The sequence below is a fragment of the Argentina silus genome, assembly GCF_951799395.1.
Source record: "Argentina silus genome assembly, chromosome: 12".
Lineage (NCBI taxonomy): Eukaryota > Metazoa > Chordata > Actinopteri > Argentiniformes > Argentinidae > Argentina > Argentina silus.
In genome coordinates this window covers 15,926,819-15,952,395 of record NC_139666.1, presented here as the reverse complement: position 1 = coordinate 15,952,395, position 25,577 = coordinate 15,926,819, and the positions used below count along the sequence as shown (strand labels likewise).

The 25,577-nt window shown below is 46.9% G+C and overlaps 2 protein-coding genes across 4 annotated transcripts in view; one reads left to right on the top strand and one right to left on the bottom strand.

Moving 5' to 3' along the window:
• kdm6a (lysine (K)-specific demethylase 6A) overlaps positions 1–21,006 on the top strand; it is a 31,336-nt gene extending 10,330 nt beyond the window's left edge. For both annotated transcript variants that reach the window (XM_083682388.1, XM_083682387.1), the window contains 25 exons: positions 89–209; positions 4,267–4,321; positions 4,939–4,973; positions 6,667–6,760; positions 7,906–8,032; positions 8,870–8,968; positions 9,351–9,570; positions 10,337–10,477; positions 11,668–11,772; positions 12,008–12,085; positions 12,219–12,326; positions 12,463–12,918; positions 13,212–14,134; positions 15,390–15,519; positions 15,636–15,741; positions 16,931–17,136; positions 17,579–17,634; positions 17,745–17,819; positions 18,012–18,160; positions 18,304–18,418; positions 18,558–18,745; positions 19,071–19,212; positions 19,426–19,552; positions 19,722–19,892; positions 20,046–21,006. In XM_083682388.1, the coding sequence (XP_083538514.1) occupies positions 89–209; positions 4,267–4,321; positions 4,939–4,973; positions 6,667–6,760; positions 7,906–8,032; positions 8,870–8,968; positions 9,351–9,570; positions 10,337–10,477; positions 11,668–11,772; positions 12,008–12,085; positions 12,219–12,326; positions 12,463–12,918; positions 13,212–14,134; positions 15,390–15,519; positions 15,636–15,741; positions 16,931–17,136; positions 17,579–17,634; positions 17,745–17,819; positions 18,012–18,160; positions 18,304–18,418; positions 18,558–18,745; positions 19,071–19,212; positions 19,426–19,552; positions 19,722–19,892; positions 20,046–20,072 (4,054 nt within the window). In that variant the 3' untranslated portion in view covers positions 20,073–21,006. The remainder of the gene's footprint in view (positions 1–88; positions 210–4,266; positions 4,322–4,938; positions 4,974–6,666; positions 6,761–7,905; positions 8,033–8,869; positions 8,969–9,350; positions 9,571–10,336; positions 10,478–11,667; positions 11,773–12,007; positions 12,086–12,218; positions 12,327–12,462; positions 12,919–13,211; positions 14,135–15,389; positions 15,520–15,635; positions 15,742–16,930; positions 17,137–17,578; positions 17,635–17,744; positions 17,820–18,011; positions 18,161–18,303; positions 18,419–18,557; positions 18,746–19,070; positions 19,213–19,425; positions 19,553–19,721; positions 19,893–20,045) is intronic.
• Positions 21,007–21,011: 5 nt separating this feature from the next.
• Positions 21,012–25,361, bottom strand: dipk2b (divergent protein kinase domain 2B). 2 transcript variants are annotated; one of them, XM_083682389.1, is made up of 6 exons: positions 24,936–25,361; positions 23,576–23,840; positions 23,328–23,501; positions 22,921–23,209; positions 21,731–21,922; positions 21,012–21,570 (listed from the first exon to the last, which is right to left on the bottom strand). In XM_083682389.1, the coding sequence occupies exons 1-6, from the start codon at positions 25,160–25,162 to the stop codon at positions 21,377–21,379; spliced, it is 1,341 nt and encodes a 446-aa protein (XP_083538515.1). In that variant the 5' UTR covers positions 25,163–25,361; the 3' UTR covers positions 21,012–21,376. The 2 variants fall into 2 exon arrangements, with proteins under 2 accessions (XP_083538515.1, XP_083538516.1); XM_083682390.1 differs by having other exon boundaries at positions 21,012–21,567.
• Positions 25,362–25,577: the final 216 nt, after the last annotated feature.

Genomic DNA, 25,577 nt, shown 5'->3' with positions numbered 1-25,577 from the left:
TCTTGTGTGTGTTGTTTTTACTCTGTCTAACTCTCTGTCTGACCCCCCCCCCCCCCCCTCTCTCTCTCTTTCTTTCTCTCTCTCCCAGGGCGATAAAGGCATTTCAAGAGGTGCTGTATATCGACCCCAGTTTCTCCCAAGCTAAAGAGATTCATCTGAGACTGGGCCTCATGTTCAAAGTCAACACAGATTATGAGTCAAGTTTAAAGGTACGTAAAGCTACTGCATTACCGTCTAGGCTACACAAACCATATACTCCCACCTCTCCAGTTCTTTCTAACTGGTTCTTGAACAGCTGCATGTTCAGTGTATGGCCTGGACAGGAGTCTTTAAATAGTCTGGTCTTCCAGCATCTCATGTTCTCCCGCGGACCTCTTTAATCCTGTCTATTCTACTCCCTTCCATAAACACTGCCCAAGCAGCCTCTGTATTTAAAACCACCTCTGTGGTGGTATGTAGGGTTGGGTGGTATCCATTTTTTCATACCTTTTTTTATATTGTCCTAAAATTACTGTGGGAATAAAAAAAAATGTCGTGGGGCTGGCGGAAGCCATCTTTGCTCCATATATTTAATCTACATTGAAATGTTTATTCGCATCGCCGCACGGAGTGCATCAACAATGTTATCCGCTGTGTGGTTTTCTGGAAAAAAGCTAGTCTGTAGGCATTTTGACTGTAGTTTCCAGTCAGGTGACAAAGTGGACAGTTGACAACATGTATGGCGTCATGTTAACTGACGACCACATGAACGGCTGTCTGAACCCGACAGCAGCACTTGATACAGACGGATGTCCCATCCGTGCAGCTGCTAATGGTGTGTTTCAGTTTGAGGTGTGGGGTGTAGAATAGTTCCCATTAGTGTTCCCATCTCTGGCCGTCAACCTTTTCATGCAATTCTACCGAATAACCTCGTCCAAATCTCCAGGCTCTCCTTTATCGTCGGGTCGGAACCTATAGCAGCAATGGAATTTTTTTTAGGGACCAAGTCATTAGTGCTAGACATCTTTTTTTTTTTTTTTTTTTTCTTCTTCTCTAACCTTAAGTGGAAGAAGTCACGTGCAACACCCTCAAAGTTACACTTGTAATTCTTTCTCCGACCACGCTGTAACAGCGGCGCTGTTACACATTGTGAACTGACAAACTACCGCGGGCGTTTTCAAATCCCTGTGATACCGTATTACCGTTGTACCGCCCAACCCTAGTGGTACGATGAAGTTACGATACATGTCTGTCTGGATGGAGTGTCTAGCTGAGCTGAGGGTGATAACGGAGAAAGCTGTTTCATGCCATTGATACCTGTAAGCCAGGGTGGACCTCCATTCTCCCCGGGAATGTGATCCCTCTGATTGTAGCCTATACATTGTTGTCAAGTCTTGTGCTTTCCGTTGTGAGGGGCGGGGGGGCGAGGGCGGTGTCTGATACAGGGCTTTGTCCAGCCCAGACACACCTGAAGGCTGCATAGCCAGACAGTATCAGAGTTATCATACATTTGATTGTGGCTGAATGGGGCCATTATGTATAGTAGGGTTTTATTGCACAGGCCATTGTTACACCTAAGTCGTACCTGCCGAATGCTTGTGCTGCGTGGTAAGTGGAGTATGTCTGGCATTTATTACCACTTTGAGTGTTTGTGTCCTAGTGCACCGTTTGAGTCTGCTTTTGACTTGTGTCTGAGCTGCTTCTAAAGCCATGGCAGTTAAGATGGATTTGCATTTTTTTTCAGTCTATTTGAGTATGGTAATAGAATAAAATCCTCTGACCAAATAAGGAGCCTCAGCTCTCCCAGTAGGCTGAAATCATATGTTTTTATGATGCAATGGTGTTCTGTCAAGAGTGTGTGTGTGCGTGTGCGCGCGACAAGGTGCAGTATTGAGCTGCCTGCACGTGCTGCACGTCCTCCCTCTGCCTTACACACACCCCTCCCACTGAGCCCTGGCACGCTGCCAGCTCCATCACACGCATGCACACACACACACACACACACAGGGTTTGCACTGCCCCAGTTATCTACAGAAAGAGAGTTAGGGGAGGGCGTGTGAGCAGTGAAAGGGAAAAGAAGAGGGGAGGGTGGGTGAGAGCAGGAGACGGGAAGATGTGTGAGAGGAATAGTGTGAGGGAGGGTCCGAAGGGAGAGGGAACGAGAAGGGAGGGGAGAGAGAAACAGAGGCAAAGAGACAGAAGAGAGGGATGGTGACAGGTTTGAGGACACGCACACTGCATACGTCCCGTCATTCCTTTCTCCTGAGGAGAGGGAAAAGTAATGAAGTAAGAAAGAGAGAGAGACTGGTAAGTGGCCTGAATAGGGAGAGGGGGAGAGAGGCCTGCATTTACAGAGACAGGACTGAGACGAGTCAATAAACCTTTCTGCGTGACAGTGCACGGGAATTAATGAGCCGACCTCTTCCAACGCCACATCTGGGGTTTTGCAGACAATTTGGTCTCTTTATGCAGCCTGCAACACACTCTGACACATTCACACGCCCACATGAGAGAGAAAGAGAAAGAGAGAGAGAGAGAGAGAGAGACTCCTTACTGCAGCCGTCTGCTGAATAGTAATCAGTGACACGGGGAAAGGAGAGAGAGAACGAGAGAGCGGAGGGGGGGGGAGGAAAGCCAACTGACAATCCTGCTGCATTATCTGCCTGGTAGTACAGCGAGCGCTGAAGGGAGAGGGAGGAGGAGAGAGAGGGAGATCTGTTGGAGGATGCAGTGGTGTTTCTGGAGAATCCTGATGTGTCAAAGGTTTGTGTGTGTTTGGTACAGTAAATGGCTGTGTGTGTGTGAAGCTCTGTTGGCCCTGAATGAGGCATTAGATGGAGAACTCAGCTGCTCTGATGTTATCAGTCTGACATTGGCCATTTCTGCTGCAAAGCGAGGGCCTCTTAATGTGGACGTGTGCGCGTGGGAATGTTTGTTTTAATACTTGTTAATGGTGATGTCGGCTCCAGTATCAGGAATTCTGTCTGGTTTTGGTGCAGTTGAGTTGATGTCATTGAGTGCATATGGTACGGCGTGTCCCTTTGCAATGCATTACTGAATACGCTTGGTCTATTCTAGACAGGCATGGTCTATTCTAGACAGGCTTGGTCTACTCTAGACAGGCTTGGTCTACTCTAGACAGGATTGGGAGATTGCATTACGGGATGCACGTTCGAGACAAAGTGCCTCGAATCCTGCATATCAGTGGCCACAAAAACGCCTGCCCTGGGCACGTGGCCTTGAAGCCACCTCTCACCATTGCTTTACAACCACAGAACTGTCCACATTGTCTAGGCATTCCAATCACGCTTTCAAGAGTCCTGGTCGCTGAGCGTGGTCATACTACTAGAAAGCACTCAGTGCCTGGCTCTGTGTTGGGGAGTTAATCTCTGGAGTGACCCTTGGGTGGGGTTTTTTGAGGTCGAGAATCTTTCTACAGATCTCACGCTCTCTCTTTCTCTCTCATGCTGCAGTGTAGTAGGGTCATTATTGAGGCAGAGGCAGATGCTGCATGACTCTGTATTTATCTGTGGTCTTGTGTATCTAAAGGCTGCATTCTGTTGCAGCAAAATGACTTTCTGCAGCTGGCCTCTAGTAGACTGTAGTCAGTAACCTGTAGCCTCTTCCCCTGGCCCCTCGTGTGTTTGCAGATCTAAAGCATCCGCATGGGTGTCTTAGTGATATGGTGGATGCTCATAAGCTCCAGGCTTATGCGGTTCCCTCAAATATTCAGCAGATTTTCAGACTGGGGGGTAGTGACAGGTGCCCTTTACTCCCGGGCCAGGATGGATGGGTCCAATAGAGAGGTTGGTCTGTGTTGGAGCAGGCAGTCTAGCAGTGTTTCAGCCCCATCACCCACACAGGGACTGGCTCTTCTTGTAACGGACTCTAAAACCCCTGTCTGGTTATGCCATGAAAGCATGTTGTATGTTAGGTGATGTGTTGATATCATATGGACCACTGGATGCTTTTTAAAAAAAAAATGTATTTATTTATTTTTTTAAATAAATATATGGAGCCCAGTATCAATGGTGCAGAGAGAGAACATTGAGATGGAACACAACACACAGTTCTTTCATCACCCTCCTGTGTCTCTTATCTCCAGCGGGCTTTGTTGCTATGCCAATTACCTGTCCCCAGTTTTTGAGTCAATTAATCCAGTAAGGTTGATTTTGTATATTTGTTTTCAATTTTGGGATAAAGGTTCACATGTTTTATGTTAAGGACACAATGTACAATTGCTTCGTTTGTCTGATTTTAAACCCGCCTAAATCTCTCTGTCTGCAGCATTTTCACCTGGCTTTGATTGACTCCAACACCTGCACTTTGTCCAAAGCTGAAAGTAAGTACCACTTAAACCCTCTCCACACACACACACACTTTCTGTTCCTGTTTTTGTTCTAGGCGACCTGATGTGCTGCCTTTATTAAATTTGGCATTTCCAGGTAGACCGTGTCATTTTTATCCACTTAAAGGAAAGGGCACAGAATCCTGGCTGGATGGTTTTATTATATGAATTTTCCTCTGGGTTGCTGTTACCCAACCAACCAACCAACCAACCGACTGTCTGCCTGAAACTAGGGTTGCCTAGGAGACAGCATTAGGAGGGGTGCCAGAAATCTGCTTGCCTGCAGATCTGAGTCTCTCTCTCTCTCTCTCTCTCACACACACACAGGGGAGCTAACCTCCTCCCTCTCCCATCTGTGGTCATGTACCATATACAGACTCCTTCCATCTGCACCCATACAACACGCTTCACTACAATGAGCAATTCTACTGTTGACATGGTTAACTGTAGCGCTTCACAAAAGTGTTTGGTATTTGTATTCATCCACATCATTTATGACTGATAGAAATTCATGCATTTGTTTTTATGTGATTGACATTTTTTGACAGCAACCTCTCTTCTTAACCCCTCAGTGTGTAATTTGTAATTCTCTTGTCTTGTCTCTCCCACAGTTCAGTTCCACATTGCTCACTTATATGAGATTCAGGTAAGAAATCACATTGGTGGTGGATGTTGTTTCCTATTCTATGGATTAATTCTTTTTTCATTAACCCTTTATTTATACAGGGCTATCCCACTGAGACCAAGGTCTCTCTTTCAGGGGAGCCCTGCTTGTATTCAAATACATAACATTAGCCTACTACAAACAATACGTAACATTAAGACACATACTCTCCTCAGATGACAGATCCTTTATCAAGGTCTTACACCGACCGATAGTCACAGGAGAATCTACTTTGAGTAGATGTGTTGATGGTTATTTCAGGAATTCGGGGCACAACAGACCTATTTCTGTTCAAAAGAACAAGCTTAACTCTTAATCAGGTTCCAACATCTTTTTTTTTTTTTTATCAAAATGCCTGTGTACCTTATCATGTGGGACTTAGATTTGGCCTCCCTTCAGGGTAGTCATGAAAAATACAAATATGAGCCAGGGGTTTAGCTGTTAAAAGGGCAGAGAGCTGAAGCATATCAGCCCCTGTAGACTTTTTAACATCAATCTTATACATAACATCAAACACTTCCCGAGTAGAAACACAATGGCTGGATAATGTTATCATTTGATTATCCCTGAGAGAGAGCAGTCTCTTAGTGTTGTGAAGTCTAGTATTCCGGATATCCCCAGGGCTTGTAGGGTTAGATGTGAAGGGAAACAAAACCAGTTTGTGATCATTTGCCTTCTGCTTGTGTCTAAGTGAGTAGTAATCTGTCATGCCTGTCTGCTCCCCAAGGCAGGCGCGCGCACACACACAATCACACACACACACACACACACACACACTCTCTTATTGTTCCTGTTTCCCAATGGAGCAGTAAATAATGATCACACGAGACGACTTCTTCTTCAGACTCCTTGAGGTTACCACTCTGGAGGTCCTTTTTTTTTTTCTCTCTCCGTTTTTCTAGTATTACTATGGACTTTAATCTTGCTGCTTTTGTTTCACCCATGGCATTTTTACTTCAGGCAGTGTTACTGTCTTGTAGTGTGTGTTTGCTGTCTTATTTATCAGAGTGCAGACATTTTGTGTCTGTGTCTGTGTTGTCATCCTGAAGTGATGGTGTTTACTCTGAGGTGGGTTTATGGTGGCCAGACAGGAAGAGCCCAGGGCCAGACTGCTTTATTATGTGTGTGAGCTTTAGGGGCTTCAGACATGGAGGCGGGTGGCTTTAGAGATGGCTATGTAACAACTGATAAGAACAGGATCTCCAGACTGCTGAGACACACACAAACACACACATTGAGACCCAAGGTCAATAAGAAAAACAAACACCGGTTGCTGCAGCGTGGTCGTCTCATTTTTCCCCAAATACAAACAAATCCAACGGTGGGATGATTCTCTCTTTCACACACACACACACACACACACACACACACACACACCCATCAGACGTGTTGAGTCTGGCCTGTCCTGTTCCAGACTGACCCTCCCCCGTGCGTGTGTGTGTGTGTGTGTGTGTGTGTGTGTGTGTGTATGGCTGGTCATTGTGGTGGGTCTGGGGAGGTCTCCAGGGTCTTTGTGTCCGGCCAGAGAGACCATAAAACACACTGACCCCTCTGTCTGGCTTAAACAACCTCTCCTCTCTCTCTCTCTCTCTCTCTGTTTGTCTCTCTCTCTCTCTCGGTTCCTCCCTCCTTCTCTCTATCTCTCTGTTTCCCGACACTTCCATTCTGTCTGCAGAAGAAATACAGAGCTGCAAAAGAAGCGTATGAGAGCCTACTACAGACGGAGAATCTTCCTGCACAGGTGAAGGCAACTACACTGCAACAATTGGGTATGTTTCTCTCGGCTACAATCACATGTGTAATGTTCACATTCCTTTTTTCGTTGCTGTCATTAAGGACTAACCTTTTAAGTTAAGAGCATGTTGACTTTCATCTCATGTCTTGCTGTTATTGTTGCGTTTTTAGAACGGGTTGGAAAGGCCCGCTTTAGCCTGCTTTTATAGCTTCGATTTTTGGGTGGTTGGTTTTGATGTTTTCTGCAACATTCCCGGACCAACGTCAAGTGGACACACTGTGTCCTGCCGTAGAAGCAGAACTTTTGTGTTGTGTCTCATAATGTTCTGTTCTATAGGAAGGTAGTGGAGGAGATGTTGGTTGATCAATGATTTTTAGGTGTTAAATAATGGTAGTGACTTGAACAAGGTGGGCGAGTTGACAACACAGGGTTGCATCATGCATTGTCCTTTGGGACTTGGACTTCTTGTTGTGATCTCTATTCCCACATCTTCATGTTTTCGCTGCTCTTATCCCAGTTTTCCCAAGTCTCTCCTAATTCTCCTGAGAGCTCGCAGGGGCGAGTCTGATGCAACAACTCATTGTTTGTGTTAGTTTATATTCCCCACCCACACACACACACGCGCATGCATACACACCTTTCCCGACATCCTTCTCTCTAAACACAGCTTTTTTCTTTTCACCCTCTGTGGTGAGAGTGTTCCCCCCCCATTGTAAAACCATTCCCATTCTGCCCTGCTGGGGTTGTCATGGTGACCTACCAGTGCGAGACTCACCACAGGTGTTACAGGGAGGGAAATGTGTGTGTATCAGCCAGTTCAGCTGGGACCTTTGAAGCCACGGGTGGTGTGTGTGGAGGAGGAATACTCCCCTCCCTCCTTCTTTCTCTGAAAGCTCTAGACAGACAAACCATTTGCTCTGTTTATGAGACTGGTGCTTTTTACACATCAGACTCCAGGCAGACAAATAGACCTGCCTCACCCTCTCGGTCTCTGACTCAACAGTGTTGAGTTGGTTTAGTCTACTTGACTACAGTGTACGGTGCATTGTAGCTGTTAGCTACTTGGTGCAAACCCTGGGCTTCAATCATCAGCATCAGAAAGAGAGAGCCTAACCCTGGTGAGACTGTCAGAGAGCAGCTTCACCCGGCAGCCTGGTGAACTCTCCTCTTCTCCTCCAGGCTGGATGCATCACACAGTGGAGCAGCTAGGGGATAAAGGCACGAAGGACAGCTATGCCATCCAGTGTCTCCAGAGGTCTCTAGAAGCAGACCCCAACTCTGGACAGTCCTGGTACTTCCTCGGCAGGTAAGTTGCTGTGGGATTATTATTATAATAATATGTTTGGCCTTTGTTTAGATTCCTATTTTCTACAGTCGTTGCATCAATGCTTTGAGGTTTTCAACTATGCAATGTCGAACCTGTGCGTTGTACGTACAGGGTTGTGCACATAAAAGTGAAGCATTCTTGATTTACAGTGTAAGGTACATTTTGCGCAGTGTTTTGATAGAACTTGCCCTGAAGGCAGCAAAGGTAGTCTACTCTGCTTTCACTGGGCTCAGCTCAAATATCGCTTCTCTATAGGCAGATTTAGTCTATTCCTCCCCTTTAAGTTACCCTCATCGGTCTTGTTCTGATCACGTTGATCATTCACGTGTACACTCTGCCTCAGGGGTTGATACAATATAGATATTGTATATATTGATTTGTTACCTCAGACCTAAAGATCAATAGCAAAGAGCTGTAGTGTGGTAATTGCGTGTCACTGTATTTGGCTAGATATAAATGGGTTACGCTTGTCTACAAAATCCCTGGGGGGGGGGGGGGGGGGGGGGGGGAGCAGGAGGGAGGAGGGAGGGATGTCTGCCGATTCCCTCTGGCTCACTTGAGCTAATGCAGGCCGTGTTGCAGTGGATGCATTCCTGTCACCCGAGCCCTTCAGAGCAGGTGTTGGTGCTAGGCTAGACATTTTGGTGTAGATGTCTTGACACGATAAAGCTTTAACTGCAGTGTGATGAATTGCTAGTTGGAAGACTATTGTTAGGGCTGTTAAACCCGTGTCTGCACTGTCTCTCGATGTTGCCTGTCTGTGCAGGGTGTCAGCTGCAGTGTGTAACCTGTGTGTCCTTGTCGCCCCGTCTCCAGGTGTTACTCCAGTATTGGGAAGGTCCAGGATGCCTTCATCTCCTACCGTCAGTCTATTGATAAGTCAGAGGCTAGCGCTGACACCTGGTGCTCCATAGGGTAAGCACTCACACAACTCTTATTAACTCCAGATCCACTCTGGCTGTAGTGAATGTACAGCGATGAAGGCAGTCTCACAAGCACGCTTTCCATTTACGTGTGTGTGTGTGTGTGGGGGGGGGGGGGGGAGACTAGGGAGACGACTGCTGCTTAGGGGTTCCTAGGTCCTGAGTGGGTCCGTACTGCCTCTCGGGCACCCTGCAGCTCTGCACTGCGACAGGGGAGGTAGGGGGATGGGGTGAGGCAGGGGAGAGGGATGGGTTGTCATCAGGGAGAGAAGAATGGAGAGAGAGAGAGAGAGAGAGAGATATGATGGAGGGATCTCGTGGGGAGTCTAGATGGACCGTCTTACTTTCCTTCCACTCATCCGTCTCTGCTGTAGAGTCCTGTACCAGCAGCAGAACCAGCCTATGGATGCTCTGCAGGCGTACATCTGTGCGGTGCAGTTGGACCACAGTCACTCTGCTGCCTGGATGGACCTGGGAACGCTGTACGAGTCCTGCAGCCAACCGCATGACGCCATCAAGTGTTACATCAACGCTACGCGCAGCAAGGCCTGCACCAACACTGCAGCGCTCACACACCGCATTAAACTGCTGCAGGTAGGGATACGCACTAATGAACACCCATGCAAGGGGCTGCGGGAGGTTGGGATTGAGGGCTGTGCCCCTATGCACTGATGGATTACCTTCCCCATACTAAATCCTCTATTCCCTTCCACTGAACCATACCCCTTTTGGCGTTTGCAGATTTGAAGGAATTAAATAGGTGTAAGCAAGGGAGTTCAAGCTATTTTTGCTTACAGCTAAGATCTGCAAGCTCTGATAGGGTAGAGGTCAGGACGAGGGGGGTCCAGGTTGGTTCAGGGCGCCCTGGGTTGCTGAACTTGTAATCCTGAACCAGGCATTTCTCTGTTGTTGTTTCGTATTTGTGTGTTGTGTATACGTGATTGTGATTCTTTGTTGTTTTTAAAGCCAGCGTTGCCAATGCTAATTTGGCAGTGTTTTTTTACTCTCCTATTGTTGTTTATTTTGATGGTTGTGATGTATTTTTGTGGTTTTGATTTTTGGTAATTGAGATATGAACGGTGATTCATATTGACGTGTTTGAGCACATTCTCACCAGTAATCGTAAGGCATAATCTCATGGCATTGAACATTTTTGAGTGATTCTTTTGATTTTTTTTGTCTTTCTCATCTCTTAAGAAGGTATCCTTACTGTACAGTACTGTAACGACCGATGACCTACAACCAAGTGCCTTTATAGAGTACTATATACCACTATATCTACAGTGCTCACTAGCAGCAGTACCTTTCCTCCTTGACTAGAGCTCAGTATTGAAATTTGTCTTTACACAATTTCTCCTAGGCTCAGTTGTGTAACCTACAGCCAGGTAGTCTGCAGAGTAAGAGTAAAATGCTTCCTAGTATTGAGGAGGCGTGGAGCCTCCCCATCCCTGCTGAGCTCACGTCCAGACAGGGGGCGCTGAACACTGCACAGGCACCGCAGGTGAGAACAGAGACCCCCAGCTATGGCTACGGGCCAAACCAATCCTCACTAACCTACTCCCTACACACAGATATGATCTGTCATAGTAAGGCCCTGTTCCAATACTTTAGAATGTGTTCCTTCCTTGACGCTGTCAATCAATGAATCAAGTCATAGCAATGTTTCGATCCAGTTGTCGACCAAGCAAACCTTGGCAGATCAGTTAAAATGTCAAAGAAGGGAGAAGGGAAAGGCAATTTAAAAGAATTGGGACTGGGCCAATGACACCATAAGTAGCCTACTGAAGCCCTAGTTAGCGTACCATCACCCCCTCACTAACCTATGACAACCATGGGCAGTTAATGTCCTATTTATTTCTCTGGCACCTTTTCACAACTCAAACTAGAATTCATCAATCAATGCTATTTCCACTCATCCATTCCGTCAACACGACTCTAGTTGTTTGATATGATACACCAACGTGTGAAAATACTGATATGTCATTGTCTGTACCCTTATTACCAGGGAATGATGGGTATCAGATAGTATTGTGTGTTGTTGTATGGTTTATCTCACTCAACTGAACTGTGATTTGGTTATGTCCTGGGTTTGACCCAACCTCGTGTTTGATTGACAGAGCGATGGGTAGCAATTGATGTCTGATCTGAATCATACATTTATGTGCCTTTTGTCTTGTCTTTTTTTCTTGGGCGACTGTTTGACATCGAAACTGTTCTGGCACAAAGTTTTGATGACAAATGGCGATGACACAAATGTTTTGGTTTTCTTACGTTTCACATCGAATTCACCTCACTTCCCCTGCCAAGAAAAAAAAGAAAGACTGTAGTGCCTTCTCAAGATTCTCAAATAGAATTGGAGAGTTTATGATTCAGAATGACTGATACAGTTCTCTACGGGCCAAATCCTAATACTGTACGACTCCCAAGTATATTGTGAATTGATGTTAAAGGTATGCTTGATCGAATAGTTTGGACTTGGAACCACTACTGAGGGTAGTGGAGAAGTTCGCGTCTGAGATAAACCAAACAAATCACACTTTCAGTTCCAGAAACTCAACTTGCTTAGTTCAACAGCTAGGATGTTGTCAGGTTGATGTGAAAGCAGGACATTTATAATCATTTATATTTCAGCCAACCTCCACACATCGTAACATACCCCCTCCTGCCCCTGCTCCTCTGTTGCTTCCCCAGGCGTGTAAGTCCCACCAGGGGGGTGAGGGAGGCCAGTCGCAGGCCCTCCACACTGACGGCCAGGCTAGCCCAGCCAAGAGGAAACGCACCTCCAGCCCTGCTAAGGTACTGTTCCTATACCACAGCCATGCCCCAAGCACTGTCTGCTGTCTGGGTACTGTCCTCACTGGGGCTCTGCTGTGCTAAATGAATACAGCAGCACAGATGTTTACTTGGAAAATAACCTTTTTTATCTTATCTTATGACAACCAGCTGTTTTTGAAATGGTTTGAGGAAAAAAGGTCAACAATGAGTAAGACTCGAATTTGAGATGTTTCTTCTTTTTTTTCTGACCCTGCAGAGTGCTTCAGACTTGTCGGCCAACACCCCAGTGCAACAACAGATCCCTAGCTGGTACCTAACACCACAGAAACAACAGGTGGGTTCTGCCTGTTCACTCAGGGCATCAGGCTATTTCCAAGTCAAGGGTATGAGGCCTGAACTCTGTAAAGCAGCTTTACTAGTTAACGACGAACAACTGTTCTAATATCCCCGGTCTATTTCCCCCTCAGCTGCTGGATCACTTACGAACGAACCGGGCGAGCCTAAAACCCCTACAGGTGCAAATGCTGGAACAGCTGGAAAACCAGTTCCTTCTTATGCAGCAGCATCAACAGCAGGTGCATACACACACACACACACACACACACACACACACACACACACACACACAGCACAACAATTAAACTGTTCAAATCAAATAAGCATTGATCCTTTTGTACACTGACTCCTCTCTCTCTCTTTCTGATTGGCCAGATGAGACATGCGGCAGCGGGACAGGTGCGGCCCAGCCTTCCCAACGGTCCTTCAGCTGACCCCTCGCTGACCCCAAACTCCCTCCCTCATCCACACACAGCCCTCTCCCGGACCTCACCCGTCACTCACACAACCGTCCGGTCCCCCTGCACCGCTCAGCAAATGGCCAATGGACCTTACTCTTCAAGTCCCGCCCCTACGGGGCAGCTGGACAAATCGGGCGTGGGTTCTGTGGGCAATAATCACCCTCCTGTACCTGGAGGGTTACCGGGAGGTGGCGGAAGTAACGGAAATGTGCCTTACCTGCAGCAGAACTCTCTACCTCACAACTGCACAGCCACCAGTAACCCCACCAGCAGCAGCAGCAGCAGCAGCAACAACAACAACAACAGCAGCAGCAGTAACAGTAATGCAGAGCAGGCCTGGAAGAGCCAGCAACACGCCAACTCCACTCAGGTATAGTACCGCTCTGTCTGTCTGTGTCTCTGTCTTGTTGGTCTCTCTCTCTCTCTCTCTGTCTGTCTGTCTGTCTGTCTGTCTGTCTATCTTTCTCTCTCTCCCTCTGGCTACCTTGTTTGCCATCTTTAACTTAGGTCCTCTTTGTTGCTCTCTGTCCATCACTTACTTTCTGTTCATTCATTCACGTGTTCTATCTCTCACTCTTACCCTCTCTCTCTCTCTCTCTCTGTATCTCTTGCTGTGAATGTTCAGCCAACTAATTATCCTCTCCTCTCCTGTCCTCTTTCCAGGGGCTTCACAGAGGTCCAGGTTCTCATTCGGCAGGTCCCAATGGAGAACCTCCTTTCTCTTCCTCCACTGGGGGGTCAACAGCAGCCTCTGGCTCCGGTGCTCTAAATCAGGTTGGACATTCTACCGGGCCCTGCACTGCCTCCTCCTCTTCCTGTTCCTCCCTCTCTTCTTCCTCGCCACAGAGGGGTGCCCCAAACCACCTCCCCTCACCCCCCCACTCCGCTACTACCTCAGGGGCCCACACCAAAGAGACCACGCCTTCAGGAAGCAACAGCAGCAGCAGCAGTGGATTGGCTACTGCAGCAGCCTTGGGTCCTGAGAGCACCGTCGGGCATTCAGCGGGGACACCTCTCAGTCCCAGTCCCGCCCCTGCACAGGGATTAGCTAATCACGTCCAGCAGCGGGTGACGGACAGCTCTGCGAGCCCCTCCCAGCTCAGCTCCTCTCCTGGCGCGCTCAGTTCAGACAATCCTCAGCTCTCAGCCTTGCTAATGGGAAAAGCCAATAAAGACAATAACGATGATAACAATAATAATCATGTAGGCGTTAATCAAGGGGCATCAGAGAAGGTCAACAACATCCACCCAGGTCTTCATGGAGGTTCCAAGCCCCTGTCGGAGCATTCTGTGGCCTCCTCGCCCCTCTCAGCCATGTCCACCGCCACCCCCTCACCAAGATCCACAGACCCCACCACCACCAACAACAACAGCCTCACCTGCCTTAACAGCCCGTCCAACACCGGAACCAGCACCGGCACCACCCCAGGCCAGGCCCAGGGCCCCATGCTCAACGGCAAGGGGCTGGAGGACTCCCAGAGCCCAGTGAAGACAGAGCCCTCTGGGGTCCCTCACAGACCTGCCCTGGCCCCCTGGTCCTCAGTCTCCATCTACCCCAGCTCCAGCCAGGTGCTCAAAGCATGCAGGTAAGCGGCTGACACAGTCAATCAATTAAGTTGTTTTAGTATTGTGCTATTTAAGAGTGGATGGTACATTGGATGGTCGTGTATGCTGCCTTTGACTGTTTCATACAGTATTGGTATCGTTTATCTCTGTGGATTGCCTTTGACCATTTATTTTTGGTGAGCGAGTCTGTGTGTCATACAGTGCTGGAGTTCAATTACCAGTAGGGCTGGATTACCAGTAGGGCTGGATTACCAGTAGTACTGGATTACCAGTAGGGCTTTACTCTTGTTCCTTAGACGGGTGGGTGATGGTTTGGCGTGCTGTGTGTGAAAGGTGCTCTGATGTAAGCCATGGTCTCAGTAGGTTCTAGAGAGGTGTTTGTGGTTATGGCTGGTTTATACAGTGTGTTTATGTGTGTATTTGTGTTTATGGAGACCATAATGTAAGCACATTACATTAACCCATTTGTGCCGGATGCTGCGTGACGCAACATTGCATCTACCGCCGGTTGCTGCGTTGCGCAACTTTGAATCTACCGCCAGTTGCTGCGTGGTGCAGCATTTTAGATTTGTCGTAATTTTCATGAGTGCAGCATATAATGCACTGTCATTGGTTCAAATACACATGAGGTGGGTCTTGTTGATTTTTTAAAAACCACGTGAGCACCCAAATGTCGTGTGGTTCGCCGAAAATCAATCAGACATACACGTGCGTTTAAAAGATCTACAATAAACGCACGTGTATGTCTGATTGATTTACGTGATTTTCGGCGAACCACAGGACATTTGGGTGCTCACGTGGTTTTAAAAAATCAATGTTGCGTCGCGCGGCATTCGGCACAAATGGGTTAAAGCTGTTCATAGTGTGATAGCTTTAAGCTGTTCGTCTACAGAGTTACTGACTGCTCTTCAGTTCACCCTCTGGCCTGCTACGCTTCGTCAGGGTTGGTCCCGACTCTGTCCCTTTAGTTTGATCAGTGGTTACTGTTACAGTTCCTGTCCAGTAATCCCTGTGTATACATGGATATTCATACTGCATGGCTTTAACCTCCTACTGAGCCTGGAAAGACCCCATCAACTTCACTATCACTGCCCATAACAATCAGGAGGTGACTCGTTGACGAAGCAAGATCAGAGTTGAGTTGAAACCACGGCACATGTTCCCTGCTGTGATGCCAACCCTACTGTGTCATATGTTGGATGTTGTTGACATGTTGTTATCTGTGGTATGAACAAGGGACAGATGGAGAGATACATTGATAAATGTGATTTCTAGAAACCTGGGGAAGAATGGTATATCGAGCAGCAGCATCCTCCTGGACAAGTGCCCCCCGCCGCGGCCCCCTCCTCCACCCTCTCCCTCGCTGCCAAAGGACAAACTCAACCCGCCCACGCCCAGCATCTACGTGAGTCCTAGCTAGAGCCACATGTGGAGTGATGTATCTGTAGTCTAGGTATATGACTGTGTGGTCCAGCCCCATGGTGTAACCTCTGGCCGTCTGTCTGTCTCTCTGGTCTGCAGCTGGAGAATAAAAGGGACGCCTTCTTTCCCCCTCTTCATCAGTTCTGCACAAACCCAGCCAACCCCGTCACCGTCATCAGAGGGCTGGCCGGAGCTCTCAAACTGGGTAAATTACAGGCACACACACGCACATACACTCAGTCACACTTGTACTTTGCACTCGCTATGCTTTTGTTAAACTCTGCAGATATCAATGACACATTACTGCTCAGGGCCTCAACACTTTGCCAAAAAGCATTAGCAATGCAAACATTCCATCTTAGATTTTTTTTTAATGCTTCACCTTGATGGCAATGATAACATCTGTGAACCTGTGTGTTTGTGTTTGGGAACGCTGGCTTGCTCACATGTCTTTGTGGGCGTGTCTCTATGCATGCATGCATGCATGCGGTCCTTGTGTGTTGGTGAACTCGACATGTATGACAACAGCACCACCTGCAAGCAGAGAATGTCATTACACGCGTGGTGTCTGGAGTACAGTAGCAGCCCCACTGCCAAGAAACACCACCAGTTCACTCACTCAGTTTAAGCCAGCGTTAAAGGGCCACTTCACCCAAAACATTTTTACCTCCAAAATCGTTGTTCAGATCACCTGTACAAATGTGTGGGTCTGTGAAAATGACTTTTAAAATGTGTTCTGTAGATCAAAAGTTAGCTAGCGCTAGTTTGAGGATTTGAGTCATGTATTTTGGGGTCATCACATGGTTTTGAAAACTACAAGGAGCTTTAGGCAGGAGTGAGCTTTCTGTCCCCCAATTAGCTACTGCCAGGTTTGTAAGCGTACATCTAGCACTTGTGTTTACTAATGTGCATCTTAGTTCAGACACGCCTCCGTGGCTGGCTGGGAGCCGCACAGCACTATGGGCGTGGTAGAGTTCAATAATTCTGACACATTTATAGTCCAATAAAAAGCTATTTTATTGCTTATTTGCGCCAATTTTTTTTAAATATTTCCTGGCTGTTTAGACAACAGGACTGTGTTTTATCTCCACTTATAACTTGCTGTCGAGTCATGGTGACCATCTGTTAAATGTTCCTTTAACCATTCTGCCTCCAGTCCACTACTTCTGTCTCTTATTCCATTTACATCATTATATTGACTCTGAATAACAGCTACACTGCTTCGCTACAACATGGAGAAATACTTTGTGCCACAACTTTTCAGCAATGTTTTGCATTCGCAGATGGCAGTGGTTAGTAGTTTTAACATGTGATATTTGTCTATATATATATATATTTATTTTTTTAACTCTCCTCTTCTTTCCAACCCCCCCTGCCTCCATTCCTCCTTTCAGACCTGGGTTTGTTCTCCACAAAGACCCTGGTGGAGGCCAACCCAGACCACCTTGTGGAGGTCCGTACCCAGCTCTCTCAGCCCACCGATGAGAACTGGGACCTGAGCGGCACCAGGAAGATGTGGCGCTGCGAGAGTAGCCGCTCACACACAACCATCGCCAAATACGCCCAGTATCAGGCCTCCTCTTTCCAGGAGTCACTACGGGTTAGTATGAGACACACACACACACACACACACCCACCCACACCCACACACCCACCCACCAAGGGTGCTGCCTATTTGAGATATGTTTGCTGGTCTGAGAAAAGACCCTGTCAAGGAGCTGTCAAGAGAGTCTACCACTAACACTGTAAATGCCCAAAGCTCTGTCCTTAAGTGACTCAACCCACACTTTGAGCTACTCAAACTATTTGGGAAGAACAATACATTTCCCTTTTTGTTTTGTCGTGTCTAGCTTTGCTTCTTTATTTCTTAAATTGTTTTCATTCCTGTCTTTACTTTCTTCAAACCCTCAATGTGAAAAACAGCTCCTCTCCCCAGTATCCCATTGCCTATGAATACATTGAAACATTTACAAAAAGAAAGGAAAATACAACAGAAAATGTATAATGCGTCAGTCTGACGGATCCTCAAATGTCTTTCCCAGGAGGAGAATGATAAGAAGAAAGAGCAGTCAGACACAGAGGCAGCCTCCTCAGAAAAGTAAGCTCCTTTTATCTCCATTTCGGAATCACATCCCTGCAGCTGTAATTGTGTGTAGTCTGTGTGAGCTCTATCTGTGCTGTCTAACTACTTTCCCCATGTTCCCGCAGTGCGGCACGGCGGAGAAAGGCGCCCTTCAAACACATCAAATTTGGGACCAACATCGACCTGTCTGATGAGAGGAAGTGAGTGGAACAGAATATTTTTTGGCAGTATACCTTTCGTTCATTGGGTTTTTATACAATGCAGTCATCAGAGAAATCCATCTGAAGAAAATAAAATAAATCTTCATCTCTGTTATCGAGGACAACCTCATCCCACTCGTTGTGATGCAGTAGTGTTGATCTCTGACCTTTGCCCTCTTGTGCCCCCTGCAGGTGGAAGCTGCAGCTACAAGAGCTGAGTAAACTGCCTGCCTTCGCCAGGGTCGTCTCCGCTGGCAACCTGCTCAGCCACGTAGGACACACCATACTTGGAATGAACACTGTCCAGCTCTATATGAAGGTCCCCGGGAGCAGGACGCCAGGTACACACACTCACACTCACACATGCTCACACTCACACACACACACTCACACACTATCCAAGCAGTTTAGATTTTCTGCTGGTTTGTGGTGTTGAGTAATTTTACCGCATTTTCTTAAAAGGTATTTGTGTCTCGTCTTTTAGGTCACCAGGAGAACAACAACTTCTGTTCAGTGAACATCAACATCGGCCCGGGAGACTGCGAGTGGTTCGCCGTGCCTGAATCCTACTGGGGATCCATTAACGACTTCTGTGAAAAGTACGTCAAAGGACAAAACTTCCCTTCACACTCCCTTGTGTCTGTACTGTCAACTCTGCCTGGTGATGACAACCAGTTCCCCCCCCCCCCCATGATGGAAACTGACGGCTGGGTGTGCTTCGTGTCCCCTCTCCTGTAGGAACAACATCAACTTCCTGATGGGCTCATGGTGGCCTAACCTGGAAGACTTGTATGAGGCTGACATACCTGTGTACCGGTTCATCCAGAGGCCAGGTGATCTGGTGTGGCTCAACACGGGCACAGTGCACTGGGTCCAGGCCATCGGCTGGTGCAACAACATCGCCTGGAATGTCGGACCCCTCACTGGTGAGACACAAGGTTTTTCCTCAGGGACATTGAATTCACACTCTCTCTCTTCTCTGTCCTGGGTTCAGGGAGTGGCTAATAGTGCTTTAATAAAGGGTAGAATCAGTGTTATCATTAAAGACTTTTTTTTATTTTTTTTAAATTTTATAATTTCTAATTACTTTATTAATTGCTATTTGGTACAGGGTTGGTACAAAGTAAATAGGCTTAAGAGAATAAATGAATGACAAAGTGATTAAGTCTGGCTGGGGCTGTAACTTTAGATTAACTGTTAGATTGTGGAATAGTGTGGTTCATACCGTTGTCATGGTCTCCTTCTCTCCAGCGCACCAGTACAAGCTGGCTGTGGAGCGGTATGAGTGGAACAAACTGCAGAGCGTCAAATCCATCGTTCCCATGATCCACCTCTCCTGGAACATGTCCAGGAACATCAAAGTGTCCGACCACAAGCTGTTCGAGATGATGAAGTGAGTCTCACACACACACAAATACACACTGGCTCTTGCTCACACACACACACACAACACACACACAACACACACACACACACACACACACACACACACACACACACACACTCTTTCTCGCGTTGTCTGTCTTTTTTTCTCTCGTATAGCGCATACACATTGTCACAGACACGCGCACATACAGCTAAACCCCCCCCCCTCTCTGTGTGTCAGGTACTGTCTACTACGTACACTGAAGCAGTGTCAGATGGTGAGGGACCTGTTGCTGGCTGCAGGGAAGGAGTTGGTGTGGCACGGGAGGACCAGGGACGAGCCCGCTCACTACTGCAGCATCTGTGAGGTATAGACTCCTCATGGATTGTGTTATTCCTGGCCAGTCCATGCATAGCTCTGAAAGGACTGGCCAGGGAATGGTGCTTCCAGTGGTAGAAACTCCCCTCTTCTATCCTCATACTCACCCCTCCCTCCCTCCCTCCCTCCCTCCCTCCCTCTCTTTCTGTCTGTCCTAGGTGGAGGTGTTTGACCTGCTGTTTGTGACCAGTGAGAGTAACAGCCGTAAGACGTACGTGGTGCACTGCCAGGACTGTGCTCGCAGGGGGAGCTCTAACCTGGACAACTTTGTGGTGCTGGAGCAGTACAACATCGATGACCTGATGCAGGTCTACGACCAGTTCACACTGGTAAGTCTGCCATTATGCACTCTAGTTAGTCCATGAGTGCACACTAATGATGCAGTTCATAATAGCATTGTGCAAGGGCTATATCCACACATGAAGGTGAAAGTTATTTCTGTTGTTCTAATCTAATCCCCCCTCTCTCCCTCTCCTTCACAGGCTCCTCCTCTGCCTTCCTCCTCTTGACTGTAACATGATATTGTTCTGAGGACAGTAAGAATCCCACAGACTTACGGAACCCTCCGGAACCTATTTTTTTTCTGATATTCAGGAAGTGAGCCAGCAGTCCTCCACTGCTCTTTGTAGCTAGTAGCTATCCCACAAGGCAGCTGTGTGAAAGCTGTTTGTCTATGCAACCTGCCCAGAGCGGATTGCCACCCCCTAGTGGACTGGGGGGGGTGGCTGTTACTCCCGCCACCACAACCAGACTGTTCTAATGCTGGCTCAGCTGTACTTCTTTAGAAAACTCACAAAACAGATTAAAAAAATAGGATTGAAAAAATGTTTTTGTATATATTATGTTACAACTGGCAACAACATCACACAAAGACTACTGACTTGATTAATTGTTCCTTTTTTGTATTCTGTTTGTGGGCTGATGCACACCATTCTTATTGAGTTTGCCCCCCCCCACCCCCACCCCTCTTCCCTGAATGAATAACTAGCATAGCTGGTCTTTTTGTATGTTTGATAGATAGAAGTCTCTTTGGGCAAGAAAAGAAGACAAACGTTTTGTAATGTGAAGAGTTATAGTGATATAATTTTTTACGGCTTTTTATGTTTTATCATGTCTTGTTATTTTCGAACCATGATGTTGATTTTTGGGTTTCTTAGGTTAAAAAGAGGAAATAATAAGAGAAAAAACAGCCAAGTCACCAAGAGATATGGGTTGCACATAGATTTAGGAATAAACTTTAATTTGTGATTTGTTCTGTTTCTAATCTTGATGTAAATTTACACTATTTATAAATGCATATTTATTGCTTGAGAATATTTGTTGATGGAATGCTGTAATTTTTTCCAGAGTACCTGCCATTAAATTTGAAGGAGTCGTGTCATTTTCAACACGGCCCCTCATACGTTTTCTATATAAATAAAACTGCTTAGCAAGCATTGTACAGAGACTCTCCTTGAAATGGTTTTATTGTTTGGAGGATGTTTTATGCGTCATTAAACAAAAGTTGTCTTTATTTACATTTGAACCTCCCGTGCTTTCTTTGCAACACTTGGTTGTAGTTCATTTTTACAAATAAAATTCCATTATGGCCCATTAACTCACACAGAGAGCACACTATAGTATACACAGGAGGAGAGTCCTATCATGGACTCCATTTTTTTTTATCACAAATAGGTGTCATCAGTGTCACCCAGTAGCTATGTTAGCCAAGTTATCATCCCCAACTGTGGCATCACTCTGTCTCCTGTTTTAGTCCTGCCATTTCTCTGTAGTTGAGGGACTCTGGGTACTGTAGTTGTAGTCCAGCTAGAATTCAGTACCCCTGATCATATCGGCACTCAGGGTACCTGTAGGCGAAGCGTGGGCTGCAAGGCCTCAGTGATCGGAGACGGTCCATCAAAGCTTGTACTGCTGCCATTATCTTCCAGTCAGGCTGGGTAGTGTTCGCACACACACCCAGCAGCAGGGGCACATCTCTGGCCAGTCTTCCTCCCTCAGTCTCTCCTGCTAAGAATAATACATTGTATTTAAAAGGTGCCCTTTTGGTTGCCTACCTAAGGTCAGTGAGAGAGAAGAGTTAAGATGGCAAATGGTGCAGCAGGTAGATCCAAAGCAGATGGCAGAGGTAGAAAAACAAAGGAGCAGGCCTCCAGCACTGGCCACCTACCCTCTTCTGCCTCCCTGTCCCTGGAGATCAGCAGCAGGCTGGGGAGGAGGTCTTGGCAGAGCAGGGTGAAGCTCTGGGAGGGTCTGACGGAACTGCAGGGAGGGGCCTGAGGGCAGGGGGACACACCCACACCCAGGCAGGAAAAGATATCACCACCAGGGCCTGATGGTGAGGGAGGGTCAGGGGGAATCCCTATAGGAGAGATGGGAAGAGTGTGACTGTGGAGGAAGTGTGCACACACACACACACACACACACCTGCCTGCAATATCAGTAAATTCCTTTCATGTTTACCTACTCGTCAGCAACTCCAGATTGAAATATGAACACACAAGGTTAGAAATGGTCTCTCCTCTTGCGGCCGAGCTGGCGGTCATTATAGGGGTTAACCGTCAACACAGCTGCAAATCAGTATGCGTGGGTGTAATATAACGCGTTTTGGGGTGCCCATTAGCCCTGTAACGTAAACCCTGATTGTCAACTTTGTGAAATGCCACCTTACAAAACATATCATAACATGCCACAGCAAGGATCCCTGCCATAACAAAGGCAGGATGCCTCATTAAATGCCCCCGCAGAGCCTCAGTTGATCTTCTCCAACAAAATACCATTGTTGTCTTTGTGATATGGCTTCCTGATTACGAAGAAAGAACCTCACTATGACACAACAACATCCTTTGAACTCGCTGCTTTGTTCATTTCTTTGATTTATCTCAACATTGTTTTTATCTGATCTGTTTGGAAATAAATAAATAAATAAATCGTTGGTAATTACCCCTGTGCAACAGCACATGGCATCCCACAAAGTGATAGTCTACCTACCTATAATTACTATCAAACTAAGAAGATCAGACGTAAACAATCGCTGGAAGGAAAAAGGGGAAGTTTCTTAATCGACGGTTGCTAAAAAGAGGAAGAGATAGAGTGTATACTTCCTCTGTGATTATCAGCAGTTCTAACCTGCTATAACTTGCTATATCTGTCATGTCTGAGTGATACACAGGGGAGTTTGGCATCTTGATTAAACCTCAATAATAAGAAGGTGCAGTAGCCCCTGGAAAGGTTTCTGGAAAGTCCCCACATTGTGTGTTTTGTATAAACCTCACTCTGTCCCTCAGTCAGTCTGAGAGTTCACATGTTCCACACAACATAAGCTCTTTGAGGTTATTTGTCAGTAACCTCTCCACTCACCCTGCTCCAGGTCTATGACTCCTATGGTGCTGGCATCTGTAATAAACACCTTTCCATCCTCCAGTAGCCCAAACATGTCTTCCCCCAGACGAGTGTAGTAGAGACGGAAGCCCAGGCTGTTGGAGCTCAGGCCCTGGGTGAGCTGGATCAGCTGGTAGGCTGCATCTGCCCTCTGCTCTATGGGGGCTTTGTGAAGGCCAGACAGAGGCCTGGAGCTTGTCCAGACCATCAACCTGCCACATGAGCCATGGTAGCGGGGGAAAGGCCAGCCCTCGGTGCCTGGGAACATCTAGGATAACGGGGGGAGAGGTGAGGAGAGATGAGGGGAGATGAGGAGGGGAGAGAGGGTTCGAGAGGACTGTGTTTTATCTCCAGATATAATTTGGCAAACACAACGTGAGGCCTACCTGAAGTATGAGTGGGTGTTGATTGACAGCAAGAGTGTAGAGTAGGCGGAGTTTGTCTTTCTCAGAGAAGTGTTTCATCTGGATGCTTCCCACGTCTAGTACCTCAGCATAGCGATGCACTACGCGGTCCAGCAGTCTCTGGGAGGGGCAACGCAGCAGGGGAGGAGACAGACCCTGGGGAGGAAGGGGATTGGATGACAGCTCAGACACCTGTACCTGTTCATATATATATCTTTACCTATACATACCTTCACCATGTGTGGCAGCAGCAGGTGTGATTGGATCCAGCTCTGGAAGCGAGGTGTTGTCCTGAGGACAGCTTCGATGCTACAGGCCCTCTGCCGTCCCACGGAACGACAGATGGAGCGGTCGGAGAATGAGTGCAGGTGGGAGGAGGAGAGGAAGGACAGCACCACCGGTCGCCAGCTCACCGAATCATCTGTCATGTTCCCCAGGAAACTCTGCCTCTCAGCCAATGGGAGGGCAAGTTCCGGGGACATCCACCAATCAAACCTTGGGGATGGAAAGACTGTAACTGCACCAATCCCTGAGTTACATCTAGAACAGTGTGCTGTCTCAAAGATTGTTATTTAATCATGATCAGCTGCGGTATTACTCTGGTTCTTGAATACTCTTTATATGAGTGATAGGTCCCAGAGCTCATGCCACTGTAACTCTATTTATGCCTGGATGTTGATTGTGATCTGTTAGAAACACTGGCAATGGAAATATCATATTTGGCACACAACAGGGGTGTGACAGTTGTCATGTGTTGTGTATCTATGGGCGTAACAACCTTATCTATGTGGAGCATGCTCTCATAACCTAAAATACATAAAATATATTTGAATTAATGATATATTAGGAAGTAAATAATAAGAATACTAGTAACATTTTCTTCAAGTTCAAGATGTTCAAATGGATCAGTTGCATGTGATATGGTGATTGTAATACATAGACATTTTCATAATGAAAGTGTTTTCTAGAAGAATACTGCATATTAGTTGTGAGACCCTGTGAGGAACATAATTGTACAGGAAATGTGCTTGAACGTAGTTGTTTCAGTACCATGACAGGAGGAGGGGCAGGGGGTGTTGGGGGGATGGGCGGACAGAGCGAAGACAGTGTTCAGATGTGATGTTTATTTTGACTTATTTATACATTTACACACTACACTATGAAATTGTTATCTCATCAGAATAAACGTCTGCAGCAACTGCACAAAGCACATATTTTTGGGCTTTTGAATGAATGATATTCAACATTGATTCATGAAGAATATAACTTATAAATACCTCATGAGCTAAGTTCAACTGTCTTACCCCATCAGAGCTCAATGCAATTGTTTATGAATGGAGTTAATGCAACTTGTAAACAAACACTGTATAGCTTCAAAAGATGGTTAAAACTATAATTCTGATCGCATGGATGGTCATTCTTTGCATCCATTGCTCCATCTATGAATTTGAGAGTGTTTACGTTTCTCCAGCCCCATCCCTAGGCTGTTTACCAAAAGAAGTGTGTGTGTGTGTGGGGGGGAAACTGAGACAGCCCTATTGCACTCAGCTATCTATCTACTTCTCGTGAGTGAGAGGAAACTGGACTCACCTGATCTGGTCCTTGAAGAACTTCTTGCATATGGAGGTGCCCACACAGGCATTGCACTTGTCCAAACCCAGGAAGGCTCGTCTGAGGGTGAGGGTGGTCTGGTGGGCTGCAGGAGAAGGACTAGCAGCCTCCAGTACTGCCAGAGCCCAAAACAGCCAAACATACACCACCACGCACACACTCCTTACACACCTCACACACCCCACTGTCATCTGCCCAGGACGCATCAGGAGCACACACACTCACACGTACTGGACATAAACACACACTAATACTCATGCACACACACACACACACACAGACACACATACACAGACCCTGCTCATGCAACACACGTGCACACTCTAGGACACTACACATATCTGCATAACACAACAAAATATACAGGGAGACAGACACATACAGCAATAAACTTCTCAGCCTCTCTCTCTCTCTCTCTCTCTCTCTCTCTCTAACCTCCCCCGACCCGACCCACCCAGAGCAGCAACACCTCAACAGGAAACACATGGAGGATACAGATAACTCAGTCGTCATGGATACGCTTCCTCGCCCTTCAGAACTCCGCCACAACACTGAGGCTGCCATGTGACCTTCACTGTCCCAGTTCCACCCAAACGTCCTACACCAAGTACACCCAGTACA

Coding starts and splice junctions, on each gene's coding strand:
- dipk2b (XM_083682389.1), bottom strand. CDS start 25,162: ATGCGTCCTGGGCAGATGACAGTGGGGTGTGTGAGGTGTGTAAGGAGT. Junction 23,841..24,935: donor TTCTTCAAGGACCAGATCAG/GTGAGTCCAGTT, acceptor TCCATCCCCAAG/GTTTGATTGGTGGATGTCCC. Junction 23,502..23,575: donor TGCTGCCACACATGGTGAAG/GTATGTATAGGT, acceptor CTTCCTCCCCAG/GGTCTGTCTCCTCCCCTGCT.